Genomic DNA, 25746 nt, shown 5'->3' with positions numbered 1-25746 from the left:
ATAGGATAGGATAGAAGAATAAAATAGATTTACAGTAGCTATAATCGATACCTATACATATGCCCATAATTATCTCTATTTTGCTTTATAGATCTTAAGATATTATTTTTGTCTTGTATTTCATTCGTTCTTGCCTCCGGAGACCCTCAGATGTTTTGAAGATGTTTACATGGGTGATAGTGTAATAAGTAATAAGTATAATCTTTATTGTCATTGTACTTAAATACAACAAAATTGGTTGTCTCTATCATAGTGGAATTAGCTTGTTTGTCTCTTCCAAATCCTATGGGTCTCCATGGAAAAAGGAATAAATATCCCTGAAAGATATTATTTATTGTCCCCATGATATTCCATCTCATGCATAGAAGTCCCAAGCTTTGTGAGTTGATATGATAGTATGTTATACTCTGTCTCAAGAAGATAGATGAGTCTGATCTTCTTCAAATATCAGAGACATTTGTACACAAAAAGAAGACACTCATGGAAGATGTTAGCATTCATACAGTTACTGTTAATAATAATACTTCAAGTTGTGTGCAAGAATCCTAGTCTTCAATGTGGTTTTGATGAGCTTTCTCCTATTCATCACACACATCATCAGCTTGGAGAGATTAACATTGCTGGCATTATTTCTGTATTCTTTACATTTTCTAAACCCATTGATTTCAGTCAACATCCTTCTCAGGGATTTCATGATGGACTTATGTATGTACAAAATCACTTGATTATCAAGTTCTGGACATTGCTGTTAAATCATATGAAGCTTGAACTGTTTTCAGGGGATATATTTCCCATGATAATTTTCTCATTTAATATTTCTGGTATATGAATTTAACAATTTCATCCATATTTAAAAATGGAGGTTGGATATGGACGTTTTTCATATTTAAGAAATAATGCTTACAATTTCGATCCAGGGTTTGTTTTCTATTAAAAATAACCGCAGTTCCTGGAATACTATATGTGATAGCATTTTGCTTTGTGTTTTTCAGGACTTTGTATGAATAATAAAAGTAGTGTACTGAAACTCATTCTACATGTTTTTTCTATTGAAAAATTGTAAGTGCCATAATAAGAAGTAAACAACTCTTAATGCATTTTTAATTTTGATTTTACAGAATATTTTTTCAAAATTACCAGCATATCCTGGCCTTAGTTTTTACTGTAAAACAGATCAATGAAAACCCCCAGATTCTACCCAATGTCACGTTGGGCTTCCACATTTTTAATAGCCATTTTAGTCCAGGTTGGACTTACTTTGCCTCAATGTTGCTCCCTGTCACTCAGGGAAAATTCATCCCTAACTATAAGTGTGGGGTCCCAAAAACTTTGGCTGCAGTCATTGGGGGACCTGACATTGCTCTTCACATGGCAACTATATTGTGCACCTACAAAGTTCCTCAGGTAAGATATACTGAAGATATACACTACCATTCCCCAGACATCTGTATGCTTTTGTTTGCAAAAAGGATAGAACTTTCAGATTCCTAGTTATTATTTTTTAGCTTGGTAGGATCACCATAACAACATGAATAATTGTAATTCTGAACAGATAGTGGATATGTTTGGCATAGCAAATCATTCCCCAATTCCAAACTTTGAACAAAGGTTCAAAGTCTGAAATATTCACAATGAGACTAGGTATTTAGTGATTCCTTAGGAGGAAAAGCTATTTAGTGATACCTTAGGAGTGACATCTTGGTTGATATTTCAGAATAAAAAAACCCTAGTATTTAATTACATAAACTCAAAGGCAGTCAAAGACTGAAATGAATATTCATGTTTTCAGAGGCTCACATAGACCTTTGGAGTTGCATATCTTTATCTTTTTGTAGTTGACCTACGGCTCTGCTCCAATCATGGATAAAAAGACTCAATCAATTTTCTTCCAACAAATGTTTCCAGCTGAATCCCACCAACATAAGGGCCTCTTGCAGCTACTACTGTATTTTAGATGGATCTGGATTGGAATTCTTGTTGTAAAGGATGAGAAAGGAGAAAAATTTGTCCAGGAGGTGATCCCCACATTTTCTGAGCATGGCATCTGCACTGAATTCATAGCTGAGTTACCAAATGTAACTTTTTACAGTGATTTTATTGATACCATAGATGAAGGACTACATCTATTCCATGTTCTCATGAACAGCACAGCTATTGTGATCATCTTATATGGTGAAATTCAGTCCTTAGCAGGTCTGAGAACATTCCTCCAGTTTTCAGAAGTGGAGGATATACCAAGGAAGAAAAAGATCTGGCTTATAACTGCTCAGACAGATTACACTTCAATGTCTGTTCATAAATCTTGGGATATCCATTTCCTACACGGTGCTTTATCCTTTGCAGTTCACACAAAGGAGGTCCCAGAATTCCAGGAATTTCTTCAGAACTTAAGTCCAAACAAAAACAAACATGATCATTTTCGGAAAGATTTTTGGGAACAGGCATTTGATTGTTTCTTTGCAAACTCAAAAATAGAGAAGTCTGAGAAGAAATGTACTGGACAGGAGAGGATAGAGACTCTTCCCACATCTGTGTTTGAGACACGCATGAGTGGACAGAGTTACAATATTTACAATGCAGTCCATGTTGTGGCACAAGCTTTGCAATCTCTGTATTTATCCAAATCCAGGGAAAAAACAGTCATGAAAAAAGGAAGAAAACAGTTTCATAATCAAGTATGGTGGCAGGTAAGTCTGTAATTAAAGTAGTGAAGAACCTGCCATATCAGTAGTTGCAGCAGCTGTTGGCAAACTCTAGCAAACAATGTTCACTAGCAATATTGACATTAAGTCTGAAAGCTGTACAACTCAATTGAAAAAAATAACTGAAATCTTTTATGGGGGGAAATAACAATAAACATATGGAGTGTTTTCATAAGTGTCCCTACCTTACTATAAGTTTATCATATTCAAACTGATGAAAACTGGTAGTCAGTATACATCTGCATCCATTCAAATGTCTCTAATCTATCTGGTATAAAGTTACACTGTTCTAGTGGGATTTTTCTGACATTTACTCAGTTGTCTCTTACAAGAAAAGCTATGATCTGCAAAGAGCATAAAAACATCAAAGATATTTAATAGTAGGAAAGCTTCAGTCAGAAGAAGGGTACAAAATAATTTATAACGTACTGGATATATCATAGAACACTGTGAAGGCAGTCATCAACAAGTGGAGAAAATATGGCACAAACATTACCAATAGTTAGATATCCCTCCAAAATTAATGAAAAACACAGAAGAAAACTAATCCAAGAGGCTGCCAAAAGGCTTACATCCACATTATAGGAGCTGCAGGGATTTCTGGAAAGTATTGATTGTGTCCTACATATATGACAACAATCTTTTATATTCTTCATATGTCTGGGTTAAATAAAAGTGGAGAGAATTATGAACAGTTCCACATATCAGTCAATTTTGGCACAGACTTCAGGCTTCTGCTACAATGCAGAAAATCAAGAGGATTTTCCTCTTTCAATATGACTATGACCAAAGGCATCCTCCAAATCAACAAAAGAATGGATTTATCAAAAGAACAAATGTTTGAAATGGCCCAGACAGATTCCATATTGGAATCTAATAAAAATCTGTGGCTTGAAGAGGGCAATACATGGAAGATGCCCTTGCAGTATGACAGAGTTGGACTTCTTTGGCAAGGAAGAGTGGGCATAGATTGTCAAGATCAGATGTGCCATGCTGGTACATTCTTACAGCAAAAGGCTGGATGCGGCCCTAAAGTCAAAAGGTGCTTCAACAAAATATTAGTCTAACAGTGTGCACATTTATACAACCATGTTATAATACATCAGGGGCAGTCAACCCTTTTATCCCTACCGCCCACTTTTGTATCTCTGTTAGTAGTAAAATTTTCTAACCTTCCACTGGTTTCACAGTAATGGTGATTTATAAAGTAGGGAAGTAACTTTACTTTATAAAATTTATAAAGCAGAGTTATAGCAAACCCCTACCGCCCACCATGAAAGCTGGAATGCCCACTATATGGCATACTAGGCACAGGTTCAAATCCCTTTATTTATTTATCAGCACAAATAAAAAAAAACACAAATATAACAAAGGCAACAGTAAAAATATTGGGTTTCTGTCGTGATGGACTCTTGTGACGAGCCGAAGGACAGATGATGGAAGCAGTTAGCTTCCTCCCATAATTGGGGCTTACCAGGGGTTGTAAAAATCTAATAGATACCTTTCACCCTGGCTTCGCTGATAAACGGATAAGAGCCTGTGGCCTAATGGCTAAGATCTCTGCCTAGTGTGCCCAGTATGCCATATAGCCCAGGTTCAAATCCCAGTAAGGGTATGGCTAGCTGATGAGAGCTAAATAGCTTGAAATAGATCTATACTAGTCTCCCTTTATTTATTTATCAGCACAAATAAAAAAAACCACAAATATATATATATATATATATATATATATATATATATATATATATATATATATATATATATATATATGTGGTGTGTGTGTATGTATGTATGTATGTATGTATGTATGTATGTATATATAAATGGGGATTGTATAATTGTCTTTGGCATTCATATTAGTACAAAACTTTTCCTCTTAATCCTAAACATCAACTTCTAAATAGACTTTTTCCTTTTCAGATATGGATTCTTGTTACCAGTGTCCAGAGGATCACTATGCCAGCAAAACCCAGGATCAGTGCATTCCAAAAGAGATCAGCTTCCTATTTTTCCATGGGCCTTTGGGGATCACCTTGGCCATTGTTGCTCTTTTATTTTCCTTCATCATAGCTCTGATCCTCGCAGTCTTCATTCAGCACAAGGATACTGCCATTGTCAAGGCCAATAACCAGGGCCTCAGCTATGCCCTCCTGGCCTCCCTTCTGCTTTCCTTTCTCTGCCCTTTGCTTTTCATTGGTCGGCCTCAGAGAGCAACTTGTCTCCTCCGCCAAACTGCTTTTGGCATCATCTTCTCTGTGGCGGTTTCTTGTGTGGTGGCCAAAACCTTCACTGTAGTCCTAGCTAGTCCTAGGCCAGGCTCTCAGATGAGGTCATGGGTGGGGAAAAGGCTGGCACTTTTTATAGTGCTTTCCTGCTCTTTCATTCAAACTACTCTTTGCACAGTGTGGTTGGTGAACTCCGCTCCCTTCCCAGATCTTGACATGGACTCTCTGCCTACAGAAATAGTCCTGGAATGCAATGAAGGCTCCACTGCCATGTTCTACGTTGTCCTGGGCCATGATCAGCTTTACAGTGGCTTTCCTTGGTAGGAACCTCCCAGACAGTTTCAACGAAGGCAAGTTTATCACCCTCAGCATGCTTCTCTTTTGCAGTGTCTGGATCTCTTTAGTCCCAGCCTACCAGAGCACCAAAGGAAAATACACAGTGGCTGTGGAGATCTTCTCCATTTTAGCCTCAAGTGCTGGATTATTGGTTCTCATTTTCTCCCCCAAACTTTACATCATCTTGATAAGACCTGAGCTGAATAACAGGCAACAACTCATGAGAAAACCCCCCATGAAGTGAGTTATAGGAATCAGACACATTGCAGCATAAACAACAAAATTTAGATTAGTGAAAAACCACATTACTGTGGTTTCAAGGAATGATAACTGTCTTGAGCTTTTAGTAAAACAGAGCAATTGATTATAAATGTAACAACAAAATTAAAATGAAAATGGGTGTTCCTTCTTATTCAATGTGTCCTTAAATAATATCAATTCTATGGATTCCTAGGCAGCCCTTCATAGTGCCATTTGTTTCAACTTTATAAATTATTATTTTGAAGTTTGATTAAAGTTTACTAAGGGAAAAATAGAATAAAAATTAAAATTAAACCAAGAAAAGAGGGGACAGGATGTATGATGGAAAAAGAAAAAAAAGGAGAAAAAAGTGTTTATTTCCAACTCTTCCCTACACAATAAAATATCCATGCATTTGTGATCTCATGGTTTTACACTACCTATAATTATTACAAACCAATTCTATAACTACACAATTATTAAACCTTCAAACTAAATTCCAAACTTCATTTTTGAAGCCTAAAAACCAGAAGCAATATCCCAACCAAAACAAGACCGCATAAAATCTTTGTTTAAAACAGATTACCTTGCCATCTTAAAAAAATGTCCCATTTTTTTCTTCTCCCTCTGTTGTAATAAGTGAAATATTTTTTCTATTTACACTAATTAATCTTTGCAAAGTATCATGATTTATTTTAATAAAAATTACCTATATTGTTTCAAATTCCTTAACTCTAAAGGGAAAATTCTTTTATATGGCTTTTAAGTCTGTAAACACTTCATTAAAATTTCATATTTATAATTAAAATCAATTAATTCTAATGCATCTTTTTAATTTTAATTAAATATTTAATATATATTTTTTAGATTTAATTTAATTATTCTTTCAATAGACATACATTTAAATTTGCTTCCAATGATATTTTGTAAACTTGAGGAATTACTAAAAAGAAAGAAAGAGCCTAATCTATTTTCATACCCACTTTGTACTCAAACAAAATGCATTAGCACTTTCTTTTAATTGCATATGTCTCCTTTAAGACAATTGCTCTATAGAGGATGTCATGGGGTGATTCTGGAACGCTCCAGTAACCCAGGAGAATTATATAAACTTAAGGAACTCAGTTCCCTTGTTTATATGATAATACACTTTCAACGAACCTCTATGACTGTGATGGCGAACCTACAACACACATTCCAGAATTGGCATGCAGAGCACTTTCTGTGGGCATGGGGCACCATCCCCAGCTGCTTTTCTGGGTCCTGTCACACACACATATGCCAGCCAGCTGGTCTTCATGTGAACCAGCTGAATCGCACCCCTAGAAATCACCCAGAAGAAGGAACACATTTAAGAGGTTGGGAAAGTATTAAAAATCTGGCATTGTGAACTATAGGGAACAAATTTAGAGGAAAGAAGTTGATCTAGATTGATGCATTGAAAAGACAACATATTAAACTTTCCTGGGTATTTTTTCTAAGTGACAAAATGTAATTTGTTAGGAAACAGCTGGAGAAGACCAAGAAATCAGATATTCAAAGAGAGGCTGAAGTTTTGGGGAGGAAAGTGGAGAAAAAAGAAGAAACTTCAAAAGACTAAAGAGAATTGGGAAGATTTTCCTCTCTATTCTGCTATATGTTCTGCTGGCTGGTTTACTCTTTAATTTTGATTCAAGGGAGGTAGATTTTTACAAATTTAAATCACATCTGCCTGTTACATTAAAAAAAAATACCCCAGCAGCACCTAAAGAGCTATACTCATATTTGGGTGAAGTCTGAAGTCATTGCACGGATTACAGCTTTAAAAGGGGGAAACATTAGTAACATTTGAGGCTGAAGATGAAAGATTTGGACTGATTTTCACATCAGTACAGATTCAGTCCTTAGCTGAGACCATTTTTTTCTGTTCCCTAAATTCAAACTCCTCTGGAAGAATATAAAGAATTTCAAAAAAGGAAATACAGTGGTGAGGAGCAGGGATGGACTTCAACCACCTCAGCCCTGCTCAGGAGAAGTGGTAGGGACAATTTGAATTGGTTTGCAGAGCTGGAAAAAATAGCTCCTGGCTGGCCCCACCTACACCCTCTCCCATGCTGGCTGGGGAATACTGGGAGTTGAAGTCCAAGTCTTAAGTTGCCAGGTTTGGAGGCCACTGACTTTAAAGGAAAGACCCAAAATATTGGTGGCAACCGAGCTGACTCAGTTATAGTCTTCCCTTGGAGACACAATTCCCTAATTTCCCTAGGTATATAATATATATGTGTGTATATATACATATACATATTAATCACAGATAAGAGTCTTATCAAACAGGAAAACAATACCCCTCTATCAGTTCTTGTCTACTTTATTAAGTACACAGAAACTCCTGTTAAGCCCGAGGTTACGAGGATGCTGGAACATGTAGTTTAATAAAAAGGGGAAAGCACCAGATTGGGGAAATAAGTAGATAGATCGGGGTGAAAATCAAAGAGAAGATATATCAATTATACACAAAACAATAAAAGAGTTACACAAATACTTACATAAGAGCAATAAGAGTCTTATTACTCTTATGTAAGCATTTGTGTACCTCTTTTATTTTTTGTGTGTATAATAATTAGTATATCTTCATTAAGGACAAAGAAGTGACATCAACTTGGTCATGCCCACCCACCCAGTCACATGATCACCAAGCCACACCCACAGAGCCGGTATGGAAATTTTTTGAATTTCATCCCTGGTGAGGGGGAACAAAAAATAGTTGAGATCGTGTTCAATTGAAGGCCTATGCCTTCTTTTATGTGTTTGTGTAGACAGCAAGCACAAAAATGCTTGAGGTGCCACCTTGACTTTTTGGGTCCCCATGGACCTTGGAGACGGAGGGAGGGAAAACGAAAGGGATGGCAAGAGAGAATTCCTCTCAACTTATTCATGAGAAAGAGGAATAGCTTGCTGAAATATGCAATTAAGTTGTTTTCTCCCACAATATCACAAGAACTTGCAATATTGCAAAGGGAATAATCTTTCCTGAATCAACAGGACAAGAGTAACTCCTATTTCGCTTCCCAAAGGACAACTAATACACCTTGGCAGAAAAGAACCAAGATCAAAGTATGCTACAAAATGATGTTTTGCAATTCAAGAAAAATGCCCAATGCAGATTGGTTGGGGACTTTCCTCTGATCATTCCCAGTACACAAAAAAAAAGTGTTAGAAGGTACTAAAGTCAGCCAGAACTCCTCCAGGACACTTTAGACCAGATCTGATGTCCAGAAGAAGTTGTTTCTACCTGATGCCATTCTACCTGATATTTCTGCTACTACCTGAGACAGTGTCCAATGTCCCAGTTGGTACATGTAAGATCTGTTACCCTTTGCCAATACGCCACCAGTATTATCAGCCAGGGGACCACATTATTGCTGGCATTATCTCACAAGCCTACATATTTTCTGACCCCGTGACTTTCAATCAACATCCATCTCACAATCTCCTGGATGAGATTGGGTAAGCCAAGGTTCTTGTTAATTGTACATTTTCCATAAGGTGTTTTCTTACAATAAAGTGGATTTTTTATTTTAAGCAGGCAATTCCACCAAGAGAGGAAGATTGGGAACATGACCTAACATAAGTGCTAGGACTATTCATATTTTTCATACTAGTAGTCTGAAAATTCCTGTTGCAGTAGTCAGCTCGTATCCACTCCACATAACATTTGTGCCAGATATCTATTTATTTATTTATTTATTTATTTATTTATTTATTTGGTTTGTCAAACATGTACAAGATAACGGGTATAAGTATAAATATGGATATGAACAAAGGAAGTAAGTGCAAATAAATGGGGACAGTAGGACAGGGACGATAGGCATGCTGGTGCGCTTATGCACGTCCCCTTTACAGACCTCTTAGGAATGGGGTGAGGCCCAAGGTAGTCAATTTGAGTTTGAAGCTATGGGGGTTTGAGGATGTAACAATGGAGTCAGATAGAGCATTCCAGGCATTGACCGCTCTGTTGCTGAAATCGTATTGAGTTTGGAGTGGTTTACCTTGAGTTTGTATCTATGGTTTGCCCATGTATTATTGAAGTTGAAGCTGGAGTAGTCATTGACAGGTAGGACGTTGTAGCAGACAATTTTGTGTACTATGGTTAGGTCACACCATAGCAGGCTCACATCAAAATGTTCTGTTTCCTGGATTCAACATGTTGGCTATTTAAGAGTTTTCTTGAAAGAAATACATAAGATAGCACTGATTATTTGCCCACCAAATACCAGCTGCCTATATCATGTGGAAGTCTACCATCAATTTTAGTAATCCTTCCTATGAATATGAGCTAGTTTCATATTAGGATATCTCTGATTGCGCACCAGAGCCGAGGTGGCACAGTGGTTAAATGCAGCACTGCAGGCTACTTTAGCTGACTGCAGTTCTGCAGTTCAGCTGTTCTAATCTCACCGGCTCAGGGTTGACTCAGCCTTCCATTCTTCCGAGGTGGGTGAAATGAAGACCCAGACTGTGGGGGCAATATGCTGACTCTGTAAACCGCTTAGAGAGGGCTGAAAGCCCTATGAAGCGGTATATAAGTCTAACTGCTATTATTATTGCTATTGCTATTGCTATTGTATGACCTTGGATATTTGCCCTGGATGACTCCTATTGACTTCTATAAACAACTGCACTCATTCATCTTGTAAATCCCACGGCAGGTTTGTGACTCAGATTTATCAGCATATCTTGGCCTTTGTATTTGCCATAATGGAGATCAATGCAAATCCTCAGATATTACCCAATATCTCCCTCGGCTTCCACATCTATAACAGCCAATTTGGTGCCAGTTGGACTTACCTCGCCACACTGGAGCTTCTCTCCACATGGAGCAACTTCTTCCCTAACTACAAGTGTGACAGTAAAGATGACACTATTGCAGTCATTGGAGGACCTAACTCTGATGTGAACTTCTTTATGGCAACCCTTCTGAGCTTCTACAAGGTACCACAGGTAAGATGTTTGCATAGTGCTTAGTGCCTGAAAAAAATAAAAGTGTGTCCCTTCATCCTTGATGAAGTTTGTTTGCTTGTTTTTAATTTTTCTATTGTCTGCATTTATTAGTACTTAATAAACATCATGTTATCTGGATATTTAATTAGCTTAACATGCCAGGGAGGGAAGACAATTTTTATCTAGGCTTTCTCCTTCAGGACACTAACCCAGTTACCACGTATGCAGAGGCAAAGTTCTGTGCTGCTGCAATGTCCACAAGAAAAAAATTGGTTACAGAAGTATATTTGTCATCTGGTACCAATTATTTAGACATATCTCTAACAATCTTTGGACCATTGCATTTACTCCTATACTTAACAGCGTTGCACCCAGGTAAACCAGGGAATGACCCGAACAATTTGAGAACATGTATGTTCTTTTCCACTTTTAACATCAATACTTTTTAATTATATCTTAATGTCAGTACTTTTTAATGTATTGTAAAAACTGATGTGTATTGCTGGCCTTTGACCGAAATAAAGATTTACTTACTTACTAATTAGCTAAACAATATAGATTACATTCTTAACCTCCATCCCTTTTTTCCAACCAAATAAATTCCGTGTTTGATAACATTCTGTGGTTTCTTTCTGTTTAATTTCCAATGCAAGTCTACCCATTTCTTCACAATGTAGCATCTTCCTAATTATTTCTTCATCTCACAGTGTTTCTTCTTTTTTCCAATATTGCGCGAATATAATCCTTGCTACTGTTAAGACATGCAATATTTGTGTGTGTGTGTGTGTGTGTGTGTGTGTGTGTGTCTTGCTTATCAGGTTTTTCTGGTATTATACCTAATAAAAACAGTTCAGGTTTAAAATCTATATGTTTCCCTATCATCTTTTCTATCCACCTATGTATTCTCCTCACCTTTTTTTTGCTTTTACACAAGTCCACCACATATGCTAATTTTGTTTGTCAAACATATCCAAGATAACAAGTGTAGGTGTGAACATAAATATGAATGGAAGGAAAGGAAGTAAATACAGATAAATGGAGGCAGCAATAGCAATAGCAGTTAGACTTATATACCACTTCACAGGGCTTTCAGCCCTCTCTAAGCGGTTTACAGAGTCCGCATATCGCCCCCACAGTCTGGGTCTTCATTTCACCCACCTCGGAAGATGGAAGGCTGAGTCAACCTTGAGCCACTGAGATTTGAACCGCTGAACTGCAGATAACAGTCAGCTGAAGTGGCCGGCAGTACTGCACCCTAACCACTGCGCCACCTCAGCTCTTACAGGGAGGGCAGTCCCGCTGATGTGGTTATGCAAGCCCCCTTTATAGGCTTCTTAAGAATGGGTTCAGGTCCACGGTAGACAGTTTGTGGTTGAAGCTGTGAGGGTTTGAGGCTGTAACAATGGAGTCAAGTAGAGCTTTTCAGACATTGACCGCTTTGTTGCTGAAGTTGCATTTTCCGCAATCGAGTCTGAAGCAGTTTATCTTGAATTTGTATTGAATGTTTGCTAATCATCGGAGCTACTGGTTTGCCTGAACCGGTCAAAACTGGCTGAATTCCACCTCTGAGTGGTATATAAATTCATTAAATAAATAACTTCAAAAGTTAAGCATGAGACAGAGCTTTAAAACCTAGAAGCTAGAATTAACCTCTAGACCTTCCTTTGGCAACAAAATGAAACTAATGTCAACCACTGCCTGCGGCCTTATGAAGCTAGGATGGCATTTTTAAATGCTTCTACACAAGGAAGACTATCTTCAGATCAGTGGTGGGTTATGACCGGTATGCCCCACTACGGATGTACTGGTACCTCCTGGGAGCACTGGGTACCATTCTGGTATGGTGCTCCAGAGGGCCCACCCACCCACACTACTTACTGGCATTTGAGTTTTTGGGGGATTCCGCGCACACGCACAGAGCGTACAGCACCTGCGCGACACTCTGCTGAGCAGCTGGAGTATCGCAGGTGGTATGTGTGCATGTGCGCGCTGCGTGCATTCATGTGGTGGATGCCTGGCCCCATTGCACTGTACCAGTTGCAATGGCATCCGGAATCCACCACTGCTTCGGATGCATTGGGATAGGCTTCGGATGCATTGGGATTTGCCGTCGCTCGGTGAACACTCTGATGGGGCGCAGGAGTTCATGGCTTCCATGACGGCCATGGGCTTGACCCAGGTAATCCGGGGCCCAACCCACTCAGCAGGTCACATGCTCGACCTCGTATTCCTCTCGGAGCAGTGGATTTGTGATCTTGGTCTGAGGGGTAACGAGATCATACCCCTGTCGTGGTCAGACCACTGCCTACTGAGGCTCAACTTCCGGAGACCAAACCCCCACTGTAGGGAGGAGGAACCGACCAGGTGGTTCCGCCCCAGGTAACTTATGGAGCCGCTAAGGTTCCAGACGGAGCTTGGGGTCATTCCTGATACTTTCACTCACAGTCCGGTAGAGACTCTGGCTGCTGCCTGGCACTCGGCAGCATCGGAGACCATTGACCGGATTGCGCCACTACGGCCCCTCCGAGGCGGCGGATCCCGGAGACCCCCTTGGTTCACCGAGGAGCTCCAGGAGATGAAGCGCCGGAGGAGACGCCTAGAGCACCTATAGAGGTCTGACAAGTCCGAATCGAACTGAGCAATGTTAACAATCAGCACCAAGGAATACATCAGGGCACTTAGGGCAGCGAAAAGATCCCACATTGCCACCTTGGTTGCGTCCGCTGAGTCCCGCCCAGCCGCCCTGTTTAGGATAACCCATTCCCTCCTTAATAGGAGGGATACGGGGGAACCCTTGCAGGGTAGAGCTGAGGATTATGCCCAATTGTTAGCGGACAAAATTGCTCGGTTTCGGTCGGATTTGGACTCCATCCCCGCAGTTCCAGCCGAGGCACAAGAGGATGAGGTATACCACCTCTGGGTTGAGTTTCAGGATGTTGCCCCTGGGGATGTGGACAAGGCCATGAGGGCTGTAAGTGCCTCCACCTGTGTACTGGACCCGTGTCCCTCATGGCTGGTTTTCAACAGCAGTGAGGTGACACGAGGCTGGATCCAGGCGGTTGTTACCGCCTCTCTTCAGGAGGGGCACTTCCCCGCCACGCTAAAAGCGGCGGTGGTGAGACCCTTCCTGAAGAAGCCATCGTTGGATCCAGCTGTCCTTAACAACTACCGTCAAGTCTCCAACCTCCCTTTTGTTGGGAAGGTTGTTGAGAAGGTGGTGGCCTTCCAGCTTCAGCAGTCCTTGGAGGAAGCAAGTTATCTCGACCCCTTCCAGTCAGGCTTCAGACCCGGTTACAGCACAGAAACCGCTTTGACCGATTGACCGATGATCTTTGGAGAGCCAGAGATGGAGGCCATCCCTCCATCCTAGTTCTCCTCGACCTCTCGGCGGCTTTCGATACCATCGACCATGGTATCCTTCTGCGACGACTGCGGGAGGTGGGAGTGGGAGGCACTGTTAGCAATAGCAATAGCAGTAGACTTATATACCGCTTCATAGGGCTTTCAGCCCTCTCTAAGCGGTGTTACGGTGGTTCTCCTCCTACCTCTCGGACAGGTCGCAGTCGGTGTTAGTGGGGGGGCAGAGATCGACCCCTAGGCCCCTAACATATGGGGTGCCGCAGGGTTCGGTCTTATCCCCCCTACTATTCAACATCTACATGAAACCGCTGGGTGAGATCATTCGAAGGCACGGGATAAGATACCATCAATATGCGGACGATACCCAGTTGTATCTGTCCGCCCCATGCCAACTCAATGAAGCAGTGGACGTGATGAACCGGGGTCTTGAGGCCATTATGGACTGGATGAGGGCTAACAAGCTTGTACTCAACCCGGAGAAGACCGAGTGGCTGTTGTGCTTTCCTCCCAACAATTCGACCAGTGCTCCATCGCTCAGGCTGGGGGGTCAAATTTTACACCCCTCAGAGAGGGTTGGCAACTTGGGAGTCCTCCTGGACCCACAGCTGACTTTCGACCATCATTTGACGGCTGTGACCAGGGGGGCATTTGCCCAGGTTCGCCTGGTGCGCCAGTTGCGACCCTACCTGAATCGGGAGGCTCTCACAACAGTCACTCGGGCCCTTGTGACCTCTAGGCTGGAATACTGCAATGTGCTCTACATGGGGCTGCCCTTGAAGAGCATCTGGCGACTTCAGCTAGTCCAGAATGCAGCCGCGCGAGTGATTGTGGGTGCACCTCGGTTCACCCACATAACACCTATCCTCCGTGAGCTGCGCTGGCTACCTGTTGATCTCTGGGTGCGCTTCAAGGTGCTACTTGTCACCCATAAAGCCCTTCATGGTAGTGGGTCTGCGTACTTGAGAGACCGCCTTCTGCCAATTACCTCCCTGCGACCAATTAGATCTCATAGATTGGGCCTCCTCCGAGTTCCATCTGCCAGTCAGCGCCGACTGGCAACTACAAGGAGGAGAGCCTTCTCAGTAGTAGCTCCAACCCTTTGGAACGATCTCCCCGTGGAGATTCGTACCCTCACCACCGTCCAGGCCTTCCGCACAGCCCTTAGGACCTGGCTAGCCCGTCAGGCCTGGGGACAAAGATAATTGCCCCCACCCGAATGATGAATGAATGTTGCTCATTATTTTATTTTATGTTTTGTATGTGTTATTGTTTGTATATCCCTTCCCTTTATTTTATGTAAGCCGCCCTGAGTCCCCTCAGGGAAAAGGGCGGCCTATAAGTGTTAATAAAACCCTAAACCCTAATAGGCATTGGGCAGATACATTGTCTATTCATTGGACTCTGCAAGGCAAATTTTTGAAAAGATACAGATCTTCTCTGCTGATCAACCTACAAAACCTGGCCAAGAATAGGAGCCATGCAGACATGGGCACACAAATACAGAGCCATAACCCATCCATACAGATAGTCCTTGACTTACAACAGTTCATTCAGTGTCCTCTTTGAAGTTACAACATCACTGGGGAAAAGTGACTTATGACCGTTTTTCATCCTTGCAACCAAATATAGCATCCCATGGTTATGGGATCAAAATTCAGATATTTGGCAACTGACTCACATTTGTGATGGTTGCAGGGTCCTGAGGTCATGTGATCCCCTTTGGCAACCTTCTGACAAGCAAAGTCAACAAGGAATCCAGATTCGTTTAACAACCGGGTTGCTAATTTAACAAGTGCAGTGATTCACTTAACAACTGTGGCAAGAAAGGCTGTAAAATGGGACAAACTCATTTAACAAATGTCTCATTTAGCAACATAAATGTAGAGGCAAATTGTGGTTGTAATTATTAGCATTATGAATTTTTCCTTTAGCCATTTGGAATGATATTTAAAAAAAACACAAAGACATAGAAACATAATTGGCAGAGTGGATGGAAGCTGTTTCAAAACATCAGTCCTACCAGGAGTATCTCTGTGTTTTTTCTCTATGTCTGTCTGTCTGTCAGTCAGTCTGTGTCTCTCTGTTTCTCTGTCTCTGTCTCTGTCTCTGTCTCTGTCTCTGTCTGTCTCTCTGTCTCTGTCTGTCTCTCTGTCTCTCTGTCTCTCTCTGTCTCTGTCTGTCTCTCTGTCTCTCTGTCTCTCTCTCTCTCTGTCTCTGTCTCTCTCTCTCTCTCTCTGAACAATAGATAGAAGAATTCTAAAGGAATTTATAAACATGGCTTCCAGACAACATTCTCCAAACCTTATTAGTAATCTTCATTCATGAGGTCTATATATTTTAAAAAATAATAATTAAGCATCACTCGTTTGAATACAGGAATGTACTTGTGTTTGTTTGTTTGTTTGTTTGTTTCAAAGAATATATTTAGAATTCGCAAGATTGCCACCTGCAATTACATTCTTTCTTCAGTGAAATCATGTCTCTTCTCATTCGTTGGGGAATTGTTTTGAAAAACATTAAACTTCATGATCAAATATGAATGGTTACTCTAGACTGGGTGGAACAAGGATGAAAAGTGATTAAGACCAAGTCCCATGAGGGTGGTATTTGACTTTACTTTCCAAAGTTTTTTGGGGGGAATCAGGGAGTTAATATTTGATTTAGTTTTAAATTTTGTAAGAAATTATGTTTTTCATATGTTTCCCAATTCATCCCACCCAATGGTAATTTTTTTTAAAAAAAAATTGCTACTAGTTCTGTGAGCATGGCTTGGTGGGTGTGGCAGGGGAAGGATACTGTAAAATCTCCATTCCCACCCCACTCTGGGGCCCGCCAGAGATGGTATTTCCCAGTTCTCTAAACCACTCAAAATTTCCACTACCAATTCTTGAGAACCCGTCAGAACCTGTTGCATTTCACTACCTACTTAGTGTTTCCCCCCCCTTTTCTTTATAGCTTGGATATGGTTCTTCACCTTTGATTAATGACCCATCCCAACAAGCCTTGTTGCAATGGATGTTCCCTAGTAGGAACCAACAGTATGTTGGGATACTTCAGCTGCTTTTGCTTTTCAAGTGGACCTGGATTGGTATCATTTTTATGGAAGATGACAATAGCCTCTGGTTTGTACAGAATGAACTTCCCAAATTTTCCAAGGGCAGCATCTGCTTTGATTTCATAGAACAATTTCCACCATTATATCTGAAAACTGGCATCCATGAAATGGTAGAATCCTGGGTGCTTGTATACCGACTGGCAATTAATAGCGTGGCCAGTGTTGTGTTCATACATGGTGAATTTCACATTGTAATCTTTATGAGGATGTTTCCCAGAATTTCAGAAATTGAAGACATACCAATGGAGAGAGGGAAAGTCTGGATGATGACTGCACAGATGGAGTTTGCTTCAGTTTCCTTTCAGCGCTTTTGGGATCTGGATATCCTTCACGGTTCCTTAGCCTTTGCAACGCAATCAAAGGAGCTGGTGGGTTTCCAAAATTTTCTTCGGATGAGAAACCCTAACATGGAGACTGGAGATGGTTTTATTAAAGACTTTTGGAAACAGGCTTTTGATTGCTCCTTCCCCACTTCTTCAGAAGAGGAGAACGCGTGGAATCACTGCAGTGGGGAGGAGAAACTAGAGGCTCTTCCTAGATCTGTCTTTGACATGAGCATAACTCCCCATAGCTACAGTGTCTACAATGCAGTTTATGCTGTGGCCCATGCATTGCAGTCCATGACTTCATTAAAGTTCAGACACAGAACTATGTCAGAGGAAGGACGAAAGAATCCAGTGCTGTGGCAGGTAATGTCATGAATACATGAACACAAGAAAGGTTGTCCTATCTTCCTCCTCTATCAAAGCTGATGTTGTGGTCCGCCAGTAACCAGTGGAGCTGGTGGCAGACTCAGACAGTGAGGAGGTTGGGGAGGAACATGGGCCAGTCCTGGAGTCTCGAGAAGGCTCTGATGAGGGCTCTCCATCAGAAGCAGAGATGGAGCTAGTGCCATCTGACAGCTATCAGCTGCCTCTTGGGAGTCAGAAGAACAGCTAAAGTCAGTTCTTGATGTGTGCATGTGCAGAGCTACCAGGAGAAGGGAACAGTTAAGGAACAAGGGTTGACTCGGGAGTAAAGGAACAGGTGGACAGTGAATGGCCCCTCCCATAGGGAATAAAGAGCAGCAAAAAGGGAGGGGTGTTTGCAGGAGACAATCAGTTCATTTAATTAGTGCCAAGTATTTTCTTGTACAGTGTTGTGATTGGAAGATATGAGTCTGGCAGCTCTCCAAGCCTGATAAGCTCTGTGGTTGCAAATTCACCCTTGAAAGACTGTTTGCTGGGACTTTGCTAGATGTGAATGAGAGGAATTCACATTAGCTTAATAAAAAGAGGTTTTGTCGGGACAAGGAGTCTGCTTCGTGATTTTGTGAAGACTAGGTCAGAACAGCATTCCCAATTAAGTTTAGGGTTTTCTAGATTTCAAAACTGGCATAGACCATTTCCTGCATTGTTAATTTGCTCTTCCTATTTTTTGTTTTTAAAAAACTTTGGTTGATTTAAGGAGTTTGACTTTGTTGTGAACAATTGAAATCCATGGCAGTCTTCAGCATTTATATGACCTACTCACCACAAAGAGACATTTGGAGGAAATAAAGATTTAAAGTTTGATAGTAGATCATGGTAATGGATGTGCTTTTATATTTTTGCTCTACTTACTCTCCAGTTTATGTTAATCTCAGATTATTTCCTTTTACCTTTGTAGGTATATAGAGAAGCAGATAACCTGAAGATTCTCAACCTCTTAAGATCCAGTTAACCCCTATAACATATTTCCATTAATAAATGTCCTTTCTGTTGTGTAGAGATACTCTTTGACTCTATTCTGGCAGGATATAGCTGGTTAAAGGACCTAGGTTTTTCTCATCATGTATTTAATTATACTGTATTCATCATTGATCAGGTCAGATTCTATCTTTCAGAAATGTTTTTCAGCTTCCAATCTTGGCTATGTATTATTAGTTAACTGTCTACATAACTAGGTTCAGAACCATAGCTTAGAGCCATGATGGCGAACCTATGGCACGTGTGTCACAGGTGGCACATGGAGCCACATCTGCTGGCATGCAAGATGTCAGCTCCAGCATGTGTGTGGGTGCTGGTCAGCTATTTTCAGCCTTCTGGAGGGCCAGGGGAGGCTGTTTTCAGGAACGCCTCCAGAGCCTGGAGAGGGCCAAATAGGGGACCAATGCATAAACTGGAAGTTCAGAAAGATTTACATTGTGGGTGTGGGGCACATGCGCTATTGCGTGCATGCATACAATTTTGACACACATTTACAAAAAGGTTTGCCATCACTGGCTTAGAGGAAAGATCATAGGAAATGAATTTCATTTTATGGGAAGAATAACTGAGTTATAAGGACTCCTAACTAAGGGAAAAGAAAGAGGGGGGTCCTCCTATCATCTGGAAACTCCAAAAGCAGAACGTTGCATTTCTTCTTTACTCATTTATTGCCACTCAAGCTGGTCATTATGATAGGTAATTCTCTTGGTGGCTGAGATTGCTTGATTTATTTACTATTCCTCCCTTTTATTTTTGTCTTTGGTGGTGTAAACTGCATAGTTACAGCTGAGGGTGTTCGTGGTTTATGTCAGGGTAATGGTGATTTAAAGCTGAACAGCTAATGTAAAGCTGTTGCAACTGTAAAGCTGATGAAATGTAAGGCTGGGCCAATGAGGATGAATCCACATTAGCATAGCCAGTATAAGAACATGAATGGGTTCACATAAGTCTTTACCACCTTAAGAGGTGCCTATTTAAGGGAGGCCATGAGAAGGTGTATCTATCTCTTTGTGTATCTCTCCTTGTGTCCGATATCCATTGCTGAGTTCTCCCTATAGAGTTAAGAAGAAGATTGACTGCTTGTCAACAGAGGTGTTGCACGCATGCACGAGTGTGTACGGGAGCACGCCCAAACCAGTAGTAAAAAAAATTAGCAACCCACCTCTGATATGTTATATAAACCACTGTTAAATGTATAAGTCTCTGTGTGCTGTGTTTTACTCCTAGGTTTTCTCCTAATAATAGTCACTATATTGCAAACGCTCTGACAGTTTGACTCTATTCTGCTTATATTTTTCATCATATTATAAGTACGCTAATATTGCCAGACCAGGTTAATTGTGGTTTTGAATTGTGAATAGTTTGAATATACATTTCTAATTTTGGCTTCTCAAATATTCGTACCTTGTAACACATGACAGTAGTTGAATAGTTTTGGTCTAACTATGTCGCTTATATATATTTTTTGTTCCGCTATGAAATTAGTTCCACCACTATCTACAAAAAGTCTCATTTAACAACAGTGTTGGAAAAATGATTTCCTTTGATCAGAATGGGAACTTGGAAGCAGGATTTGATATTATCAACTGGGTCACATTCCCAAATCTAAGCCTACATCGAGTCAAAGTGGGAAAATTTGATTCCAGAGCCCCCAAGGAAGAAGCATTCAGGGTTTATGTCAATGCCATTAAGTGGCCAAGGAAATTTAACCAGGTATTTTCTATATAAAGTTGGGGTCCATCCCTTTGGTCCAGGATGCAGGTCATATTAAGGCAATTAGTTGAATTCCCTTCCAGGTTTTCATATGTCTTAGATCCAGAGGTGGGCATCACATACTGTAACAACCGGTTCGCCCAGCACCAGAAATGTAAATGCACACTCACGAGCACACGCATGCAGCATCCAAACACACGGCATTTTGCTTGCATGTGCCTTCCGTGCATATATGCAGTGTCAAAAAAAAACCACAGCAATTTGCTCATGCATACCTTCTGCACATGCGTGGAGTGTCAAAAACACAGTGATATAGAATGGGATTCTACATGGGCAGGGGTGGCCACGTGGGCCTACCTGTAGGTCACAACTACCGGTTCACCCGAACCAGTCCGAACCAGCAGCAGCCCATCACTGCTTAGATCGTATCCACGCATACAATCTAAGTCATATCCAGGGTGATTTGAATACATTTTTTTTTCCATTTAGTTATCTGCAAGATTGCAGTAATGGCTTTTAGGTGAGGTGGAAAGAATAAATGTATTGACCTGGAGACACTTACTCTGCGTACATGACTTTGTCAAACTACTGTATGATTCCAGTCGTCTAATAGGAACCAATACTATGTGGCTATCCCAATGCAGCATTTAAGTCGTTCTGCATTGTCTGCTTCTCTTTGTGCCTAGGCTCAGCCTCTGTCATTGTGTAATGAACCCTGCCATAAAGGTCAGAGCAAGAGCAAGAAGGAAGGGAAGCCATTTTGTTGTTACGATTGCCTTCCATGCCCAAGAGGAAAAGTTTCAAACCAGATTGGTAAGGATATCATGGACAGAGTTTGAGTTTGGAAATAGGTGGAGGCATTTATAAATCTCTCTATATAAAAATGTATGTGTGCATGTATGCATGCCAGGGGTGGGTTCTGGCTGGCGTTACTGCCAGTTAACTTGCGTGTATGCGGCATGTGAATTCTGGATGCAAACTGCGCACGCATGTGCAATTCAATGGAAATTGTTCTGCTCATGCGCAGAACTCAAATAAAAGATGGTGGTGCTGACGGTGGCTACTGGGGAACTGGTTCAGAGGTGTGTCCAGCCTGGGGCACTGCCGGTTCTGTGACCCAGGCCAGCATACCACTACTGGTTCGGCCGAACCAGCCTGAATGGGTAACAACCCACCTCTGGTGTTTGTCCGTGTGTGCTCCAGCATAACTCTGGAATGCCTCAAGCAATTTCAACCAAACTTGGTGCACAGATGACTTTCTCTCTGGAGTCAAATACTGTGGGGAAAAGACACTCCTAACATCCTTTTGGGTGTGTATTCTGTTAAGATACAGCCTGTTGTGCCCTAAAATGGCTTCGACTGTACAGCATTGTGGAGTTGTCATGGTAATGGCTTCACAGTACTCCAAAAGTGGGCTCCCTCTGGTAAGGGGGAAAATCCAACATTAGAAATTTCATTTGGTCTGGACATTTTCCCCCTATAAATAAATACTCGGGCAACACTGGGTTATTGGGTAGTCTTCACATTAAAAAATCAGGTTGAATAGAAATTGGTCCTTTCCTTTGTATAGATGCCAGAGACATCTTTACCATCCATCTTTACCAGCCAATCAGATAGTTAGAGAAGTAGAGTTTCTATTGCAAAAGTACACTGTGGCTTTCATATATTACTTCATCCTTTTAGGCTCCTTTTTGATCAGGGCTCTTTGTGTTGGGATTGAAGAGTTAATTGAGGCTCCTTGCAGGGAACTCAGAGACTGCTATGGCTTGTGAATCACCTACGGATGTGTGACTTTGAGCTTTGTCAGTGAATGCCATGTATTCCTGCTTTTCTAAAGAAAAGGGGGTTTCTCCTCATGAGTAAGCTGTTGAATGGGGATCGTGAAGTCTGGGTCAGAACACTCCCCCATTCATCTCAATGGGTTCTTGTTCTAGTGAAAGCAGGACAATAGAGGGCTAGATGTGTTTCCTAAAGCTTCTGAAGAGTGCGTATAAACTGAATGCATGAACAGCAATCAAATGAATGTTAAGCCCTGCAATACAGCTAATGAAAACACAGTTGCTTCAGAATCAGGCACATGTTTTTAGAACTCACATTATGGATGGCGGACTTATCTTTATCTTAATTCTGTACTTCTGGATAAGGAAAGTTGTATTCTTTTCTTTTCAGACATAGATTCTTGTTACCAGTGTCCAGAAGATCATTACCCCACCAGAGCCCAGGATCAGTGCATTCCAAAAGAGATCAGCTTCCTATCTTTCCATGAGCCTTTGGGGATCACTTTGACTATTTTTGCTCTTTTATTCTCCTCCATCACAGCTCTGATCTTCGTGGTCTTTGTTCAGCACAAGGACACTCCCATCGTCAAGGCCAACAACCGAGACCTTAGCTACACCCTCCTGGCCTCCCTTCTGCTTTCCTTTCTCTGCCCTTTGCTTTTCGTTGGTCGGCCTCAGAGAGCAACCTGTCTCCTTCGCCAAACTGCTTTTGGTATCATCTTCTCTGTGGCGGTTTCTTGTGTGGTGGCCAAAACCCTCACTGTGGTCCTTGCTTTCATGGCCACCAGGCCGAGTTCTCAGATGAGGTCATGGGTGGGGAAAAGGCTGGCACTTTTTATAGTGCTTTCCTGTTCTTTCATTCAAACTACTCTTTGCACTGTGTGGTTGGTGAACTCCACTCCCTTCCCAGATCTTGACATGCACTCTCTGCCTACAGAAATAGTCCTGGAGTGCAATGAAGGCTCCACTGCCATGTTCTACGGTGTCCTGGGCTTCATTGGCCTCTTGGCCATGATCAGCTTTACAGTGGCTTTCCTTGGCAGGAACCTCCCAGACAGTTTCAACGAAGCCAAATTTATCACCCTCAGCATGCTTCTCTTTTGCAGTGTCTGGATCTCTTTTGTCCCAGCCTACCAGAGCACCAAAGGGAAATACATGGTGGCTGTGGAGATCTTCTCCATCTTAGCCTCAAGTGCTGGATTACTGACCCTCATTTTCTCCCCCAAAGTTTACATCATCCTGATAAGACCTGAGCTGAATAACAGGCAGCAACTCATGCAAAAAATCCTCATAAAATGAGTTATAGCAATCAGTTTTCTATACAGAATAGGATTTAGGTTTGTGACCAAACTCTGCAGTTACAACCAATGACAAGTGACTTAAGTGCTCATTAAAACAAAAGTCTGGGCATCTGTGTATTCATAAAATATGTAATGTTGTCTGTTCTCCCCATTCCATCATGCCTCTGCTGTAGTACTTATGAATAATTGTAAGATATGAACCACCTTGTTCCCTGAAGCTGTAATATTTCATGAGTCATAATATGTAAACATTGCAGTTCCTGAACAAAACAACTTCCAAATAACATTTTGAGGATTGTAAACAGGAAACATTATTAAACTATATACCATATTTTTCGGGGTATAAGACGCAGCAAGGTTTTGAAGAGGAAATTCTTTTTTAAAAAACATGTTTGCACTCTGCAAACCTCCTCAAAACACTGTTTTTCATGAAAATGAGCCTGTTTTTTTAAAAAGGGCATGAATAGCCCTTAGGAGGCTTGGAGAGTGCTCCTGAGGGTGGTGATGGGGCAAAAAGTAGCAAAAAATGGGCCCTTTTTTGCAGAAATGGGCCAATATATGTCAAAAAAAGAGAGCATGCATAGCCTTTAGGAAGCTTATAGAGTGCTGCTGGGGGGCAAAAAACACAATTTTTCATTCATTTCTGCCCTCCCCATCCTCCAAGAGCTCTCTGAAAGCCTTCTTAAAGCTATGTACGGCCATTTTGGTGAAGTGGGGGTTTCGGGTGGCAAAAAAATGCTGTATTAAGGGTATAAGACACAGCCAGATTTTCAACCTCTTTTTTGAGGGAAAAGGATGCGTCTTATACTCTGAAAAATACGGTTTGCTAGTGGTCAGCCAAGGGTAACAGCTCCATTTGAGAGAATTAGCCTCTTCAGTGATGGGTGCAGAAGTCCAAGACAGTCAAAGTACAAAAGAAACTCAGGCCTGCTCAAACTGTAAAGTTGTCTAGCAACTGATAGTTGAGAAAACTCTCTTCTGGCTGCAGAAATCTAGACTTTCATGACTGAGGCCTTCTAATTGCCTTTCCCTGCAGACCTGGGGGCTTTTTAAATTAGGATATGAAGGAGAGAGAGATTGCAACCAAACCTGCATGGAGGAAAATTGAGGAACTGAATAAGTTGGTGTGTGTGTGTGTGTGTATGCACGCGTGTGCGTGCGTGTGCACGTGTATGTATGTATGTATGTATGTATGTATGTATGTGACACAGTGGCTCAGTGGCTAGGATGCTGTAAGAGCCAAGGTGGCGCGGTGGTTAAATGCAGCACTGCAGGCTACTTCAGCTGACTGCTAGATCAGCAGTTCAGCGGTTCAAATCTCACCGGCTCAGGGTTGACTCAGCCTTCCATCCTTCCGAGGTGGGTAAAATGAGGACCAGATTGTTGTTGGGGGCAATATGCTGACTCTCTGTAAACCGCTTAGAGAGGGCTTAAAGCCCTATGAAGCGGTATATAAGTCTACTGCTATTGCTATTGCTATTGCTATGCTGAGCTTGTCAATCAGAAAGGTTGGCAGTTTGGTGGTTCGAATCTCTGGTGCCGCATAACCAAGTGAGCTCCCATTACTTGTCCCAGCTTCTGCCAACCTAGCAGTTTGAAAACATGTAAAAAATGCAAGTAGGAAAATAGGGACCACCTTTGGTGGGAAGGTAACAGTGTTCTGTGCACCTTCGGCATTTAGTCATACCAGCCATTTAGTCATACCAGCCGCATGAACACAAAGACGTCTTTCGATAATGATGGCTCTTCAGCTTTGAAATGGAGATGAGCACTGTCCTTAGAGATGGGAATGACTAGCACATATGTGCGAGGCAGAGGTCGGTTCCTACCAGTTTGCACCTATTGGGTAGAACCGATTTGTCAAATCTACCGAACTGGTTAGAAGAGGTTTCACCAGTGGACCCAGAAAGCAGGCCACACCTACAGAAGAGGTTCCGAAAAATTCCCCTCGCACCAGTGGTGCGAGGGGAACCTTTACTTTTTGTATATTGGTGAGGTATTACTCAAGGAAATAAATGATTTAGGTGCTAGGAAACTGAATTTCTAGCAACTCCAGGAAACAATGGGGGATGGGGGATCTGTTGTGCTGTGGTCCATGGCACCGGCCATGACTTAGCAACTAAACAACAAAGTTCTAAATAGGTTCTCAGCCATCCCTGTGTGATTCCTAGCTATCTTGTACCAGGTGAAATAAACCACCCAATCTGGGCCATCAATCTGCAAATCACCAGCTGCAGTCTGCTATCTGCAGATAAGGGTAGGTTCTTAG

The 25746-nt window shown here is 41.5% G+C and overlaps 1 protein-coding gene across 1 annotated transcript; it reads left to right on the top strand.

Annotated features, from left to right (window-relative positions):
* The first annotated feature begins 8777 nt into the window (after positions 1-8777).
* LOC116521720 (vomeronasal type-2 receptor 26-like) lies at positions 8778-23475 on the top strand. The gene is made up of 6 exons (XM_032236381.1): positions 8778-8989; positions 10306-10483; positions 16799-17647; positions 20171-20398; positions 21085-21211; positions 22568-23475. The coding sequence occupies exons 1-6, from the start codon at positions 8778-8780 to the stop codon at positions 23473-23475; spliced, it is 2502 nt and encodes an 833-aa protein (XP_032092272.1).
* The last annotated feature ends 2271 nt before the right edge of the window (positions 23476-25746 follow it).

Source organism: Thamnophis elegans, chromosome Z, assembly GCF_009769535.1.
Source record: "Thamnophis elegans isolate rThaEle1 chromosome Z, rThaEle1.pri, whole genome shotgun sequence".
Taxonomy (NCBI): Eukaryota; Metazoa; Chordata; class Lepidosauria; order Squamata; family Colubridae; genus Thamnophis; species Thamnophis elegans.
This window is presented reverse-complemented; position numbering and strand designations above follow the sequence as displayed.

Excerpts from the sequence above, each read along its gene's own strand:
- LOC116521720 (XM_032236381.1), top strand. The coding sequence starts at position 8,778 with ATGCCATTCTACCTGATATTTCTGCTACTACCTGAGACAGTGTCCAAT. Across the intron at positions 8,990-10,305 it reads AATCTCCTGGATGAGATTGG|CCAATTTGGTGCCAGTTGGA; the intron begins GTAAGCCAAGGT and ends CATCTATAACAG. Across the intron at positions 10,484-16,798 it reads GCTTCTACAAGGTACCACAG|CTTGGATATGGTTCTTCACC; the intron begins GTAAGATGTTTG and ends TTTTCTTTATAG.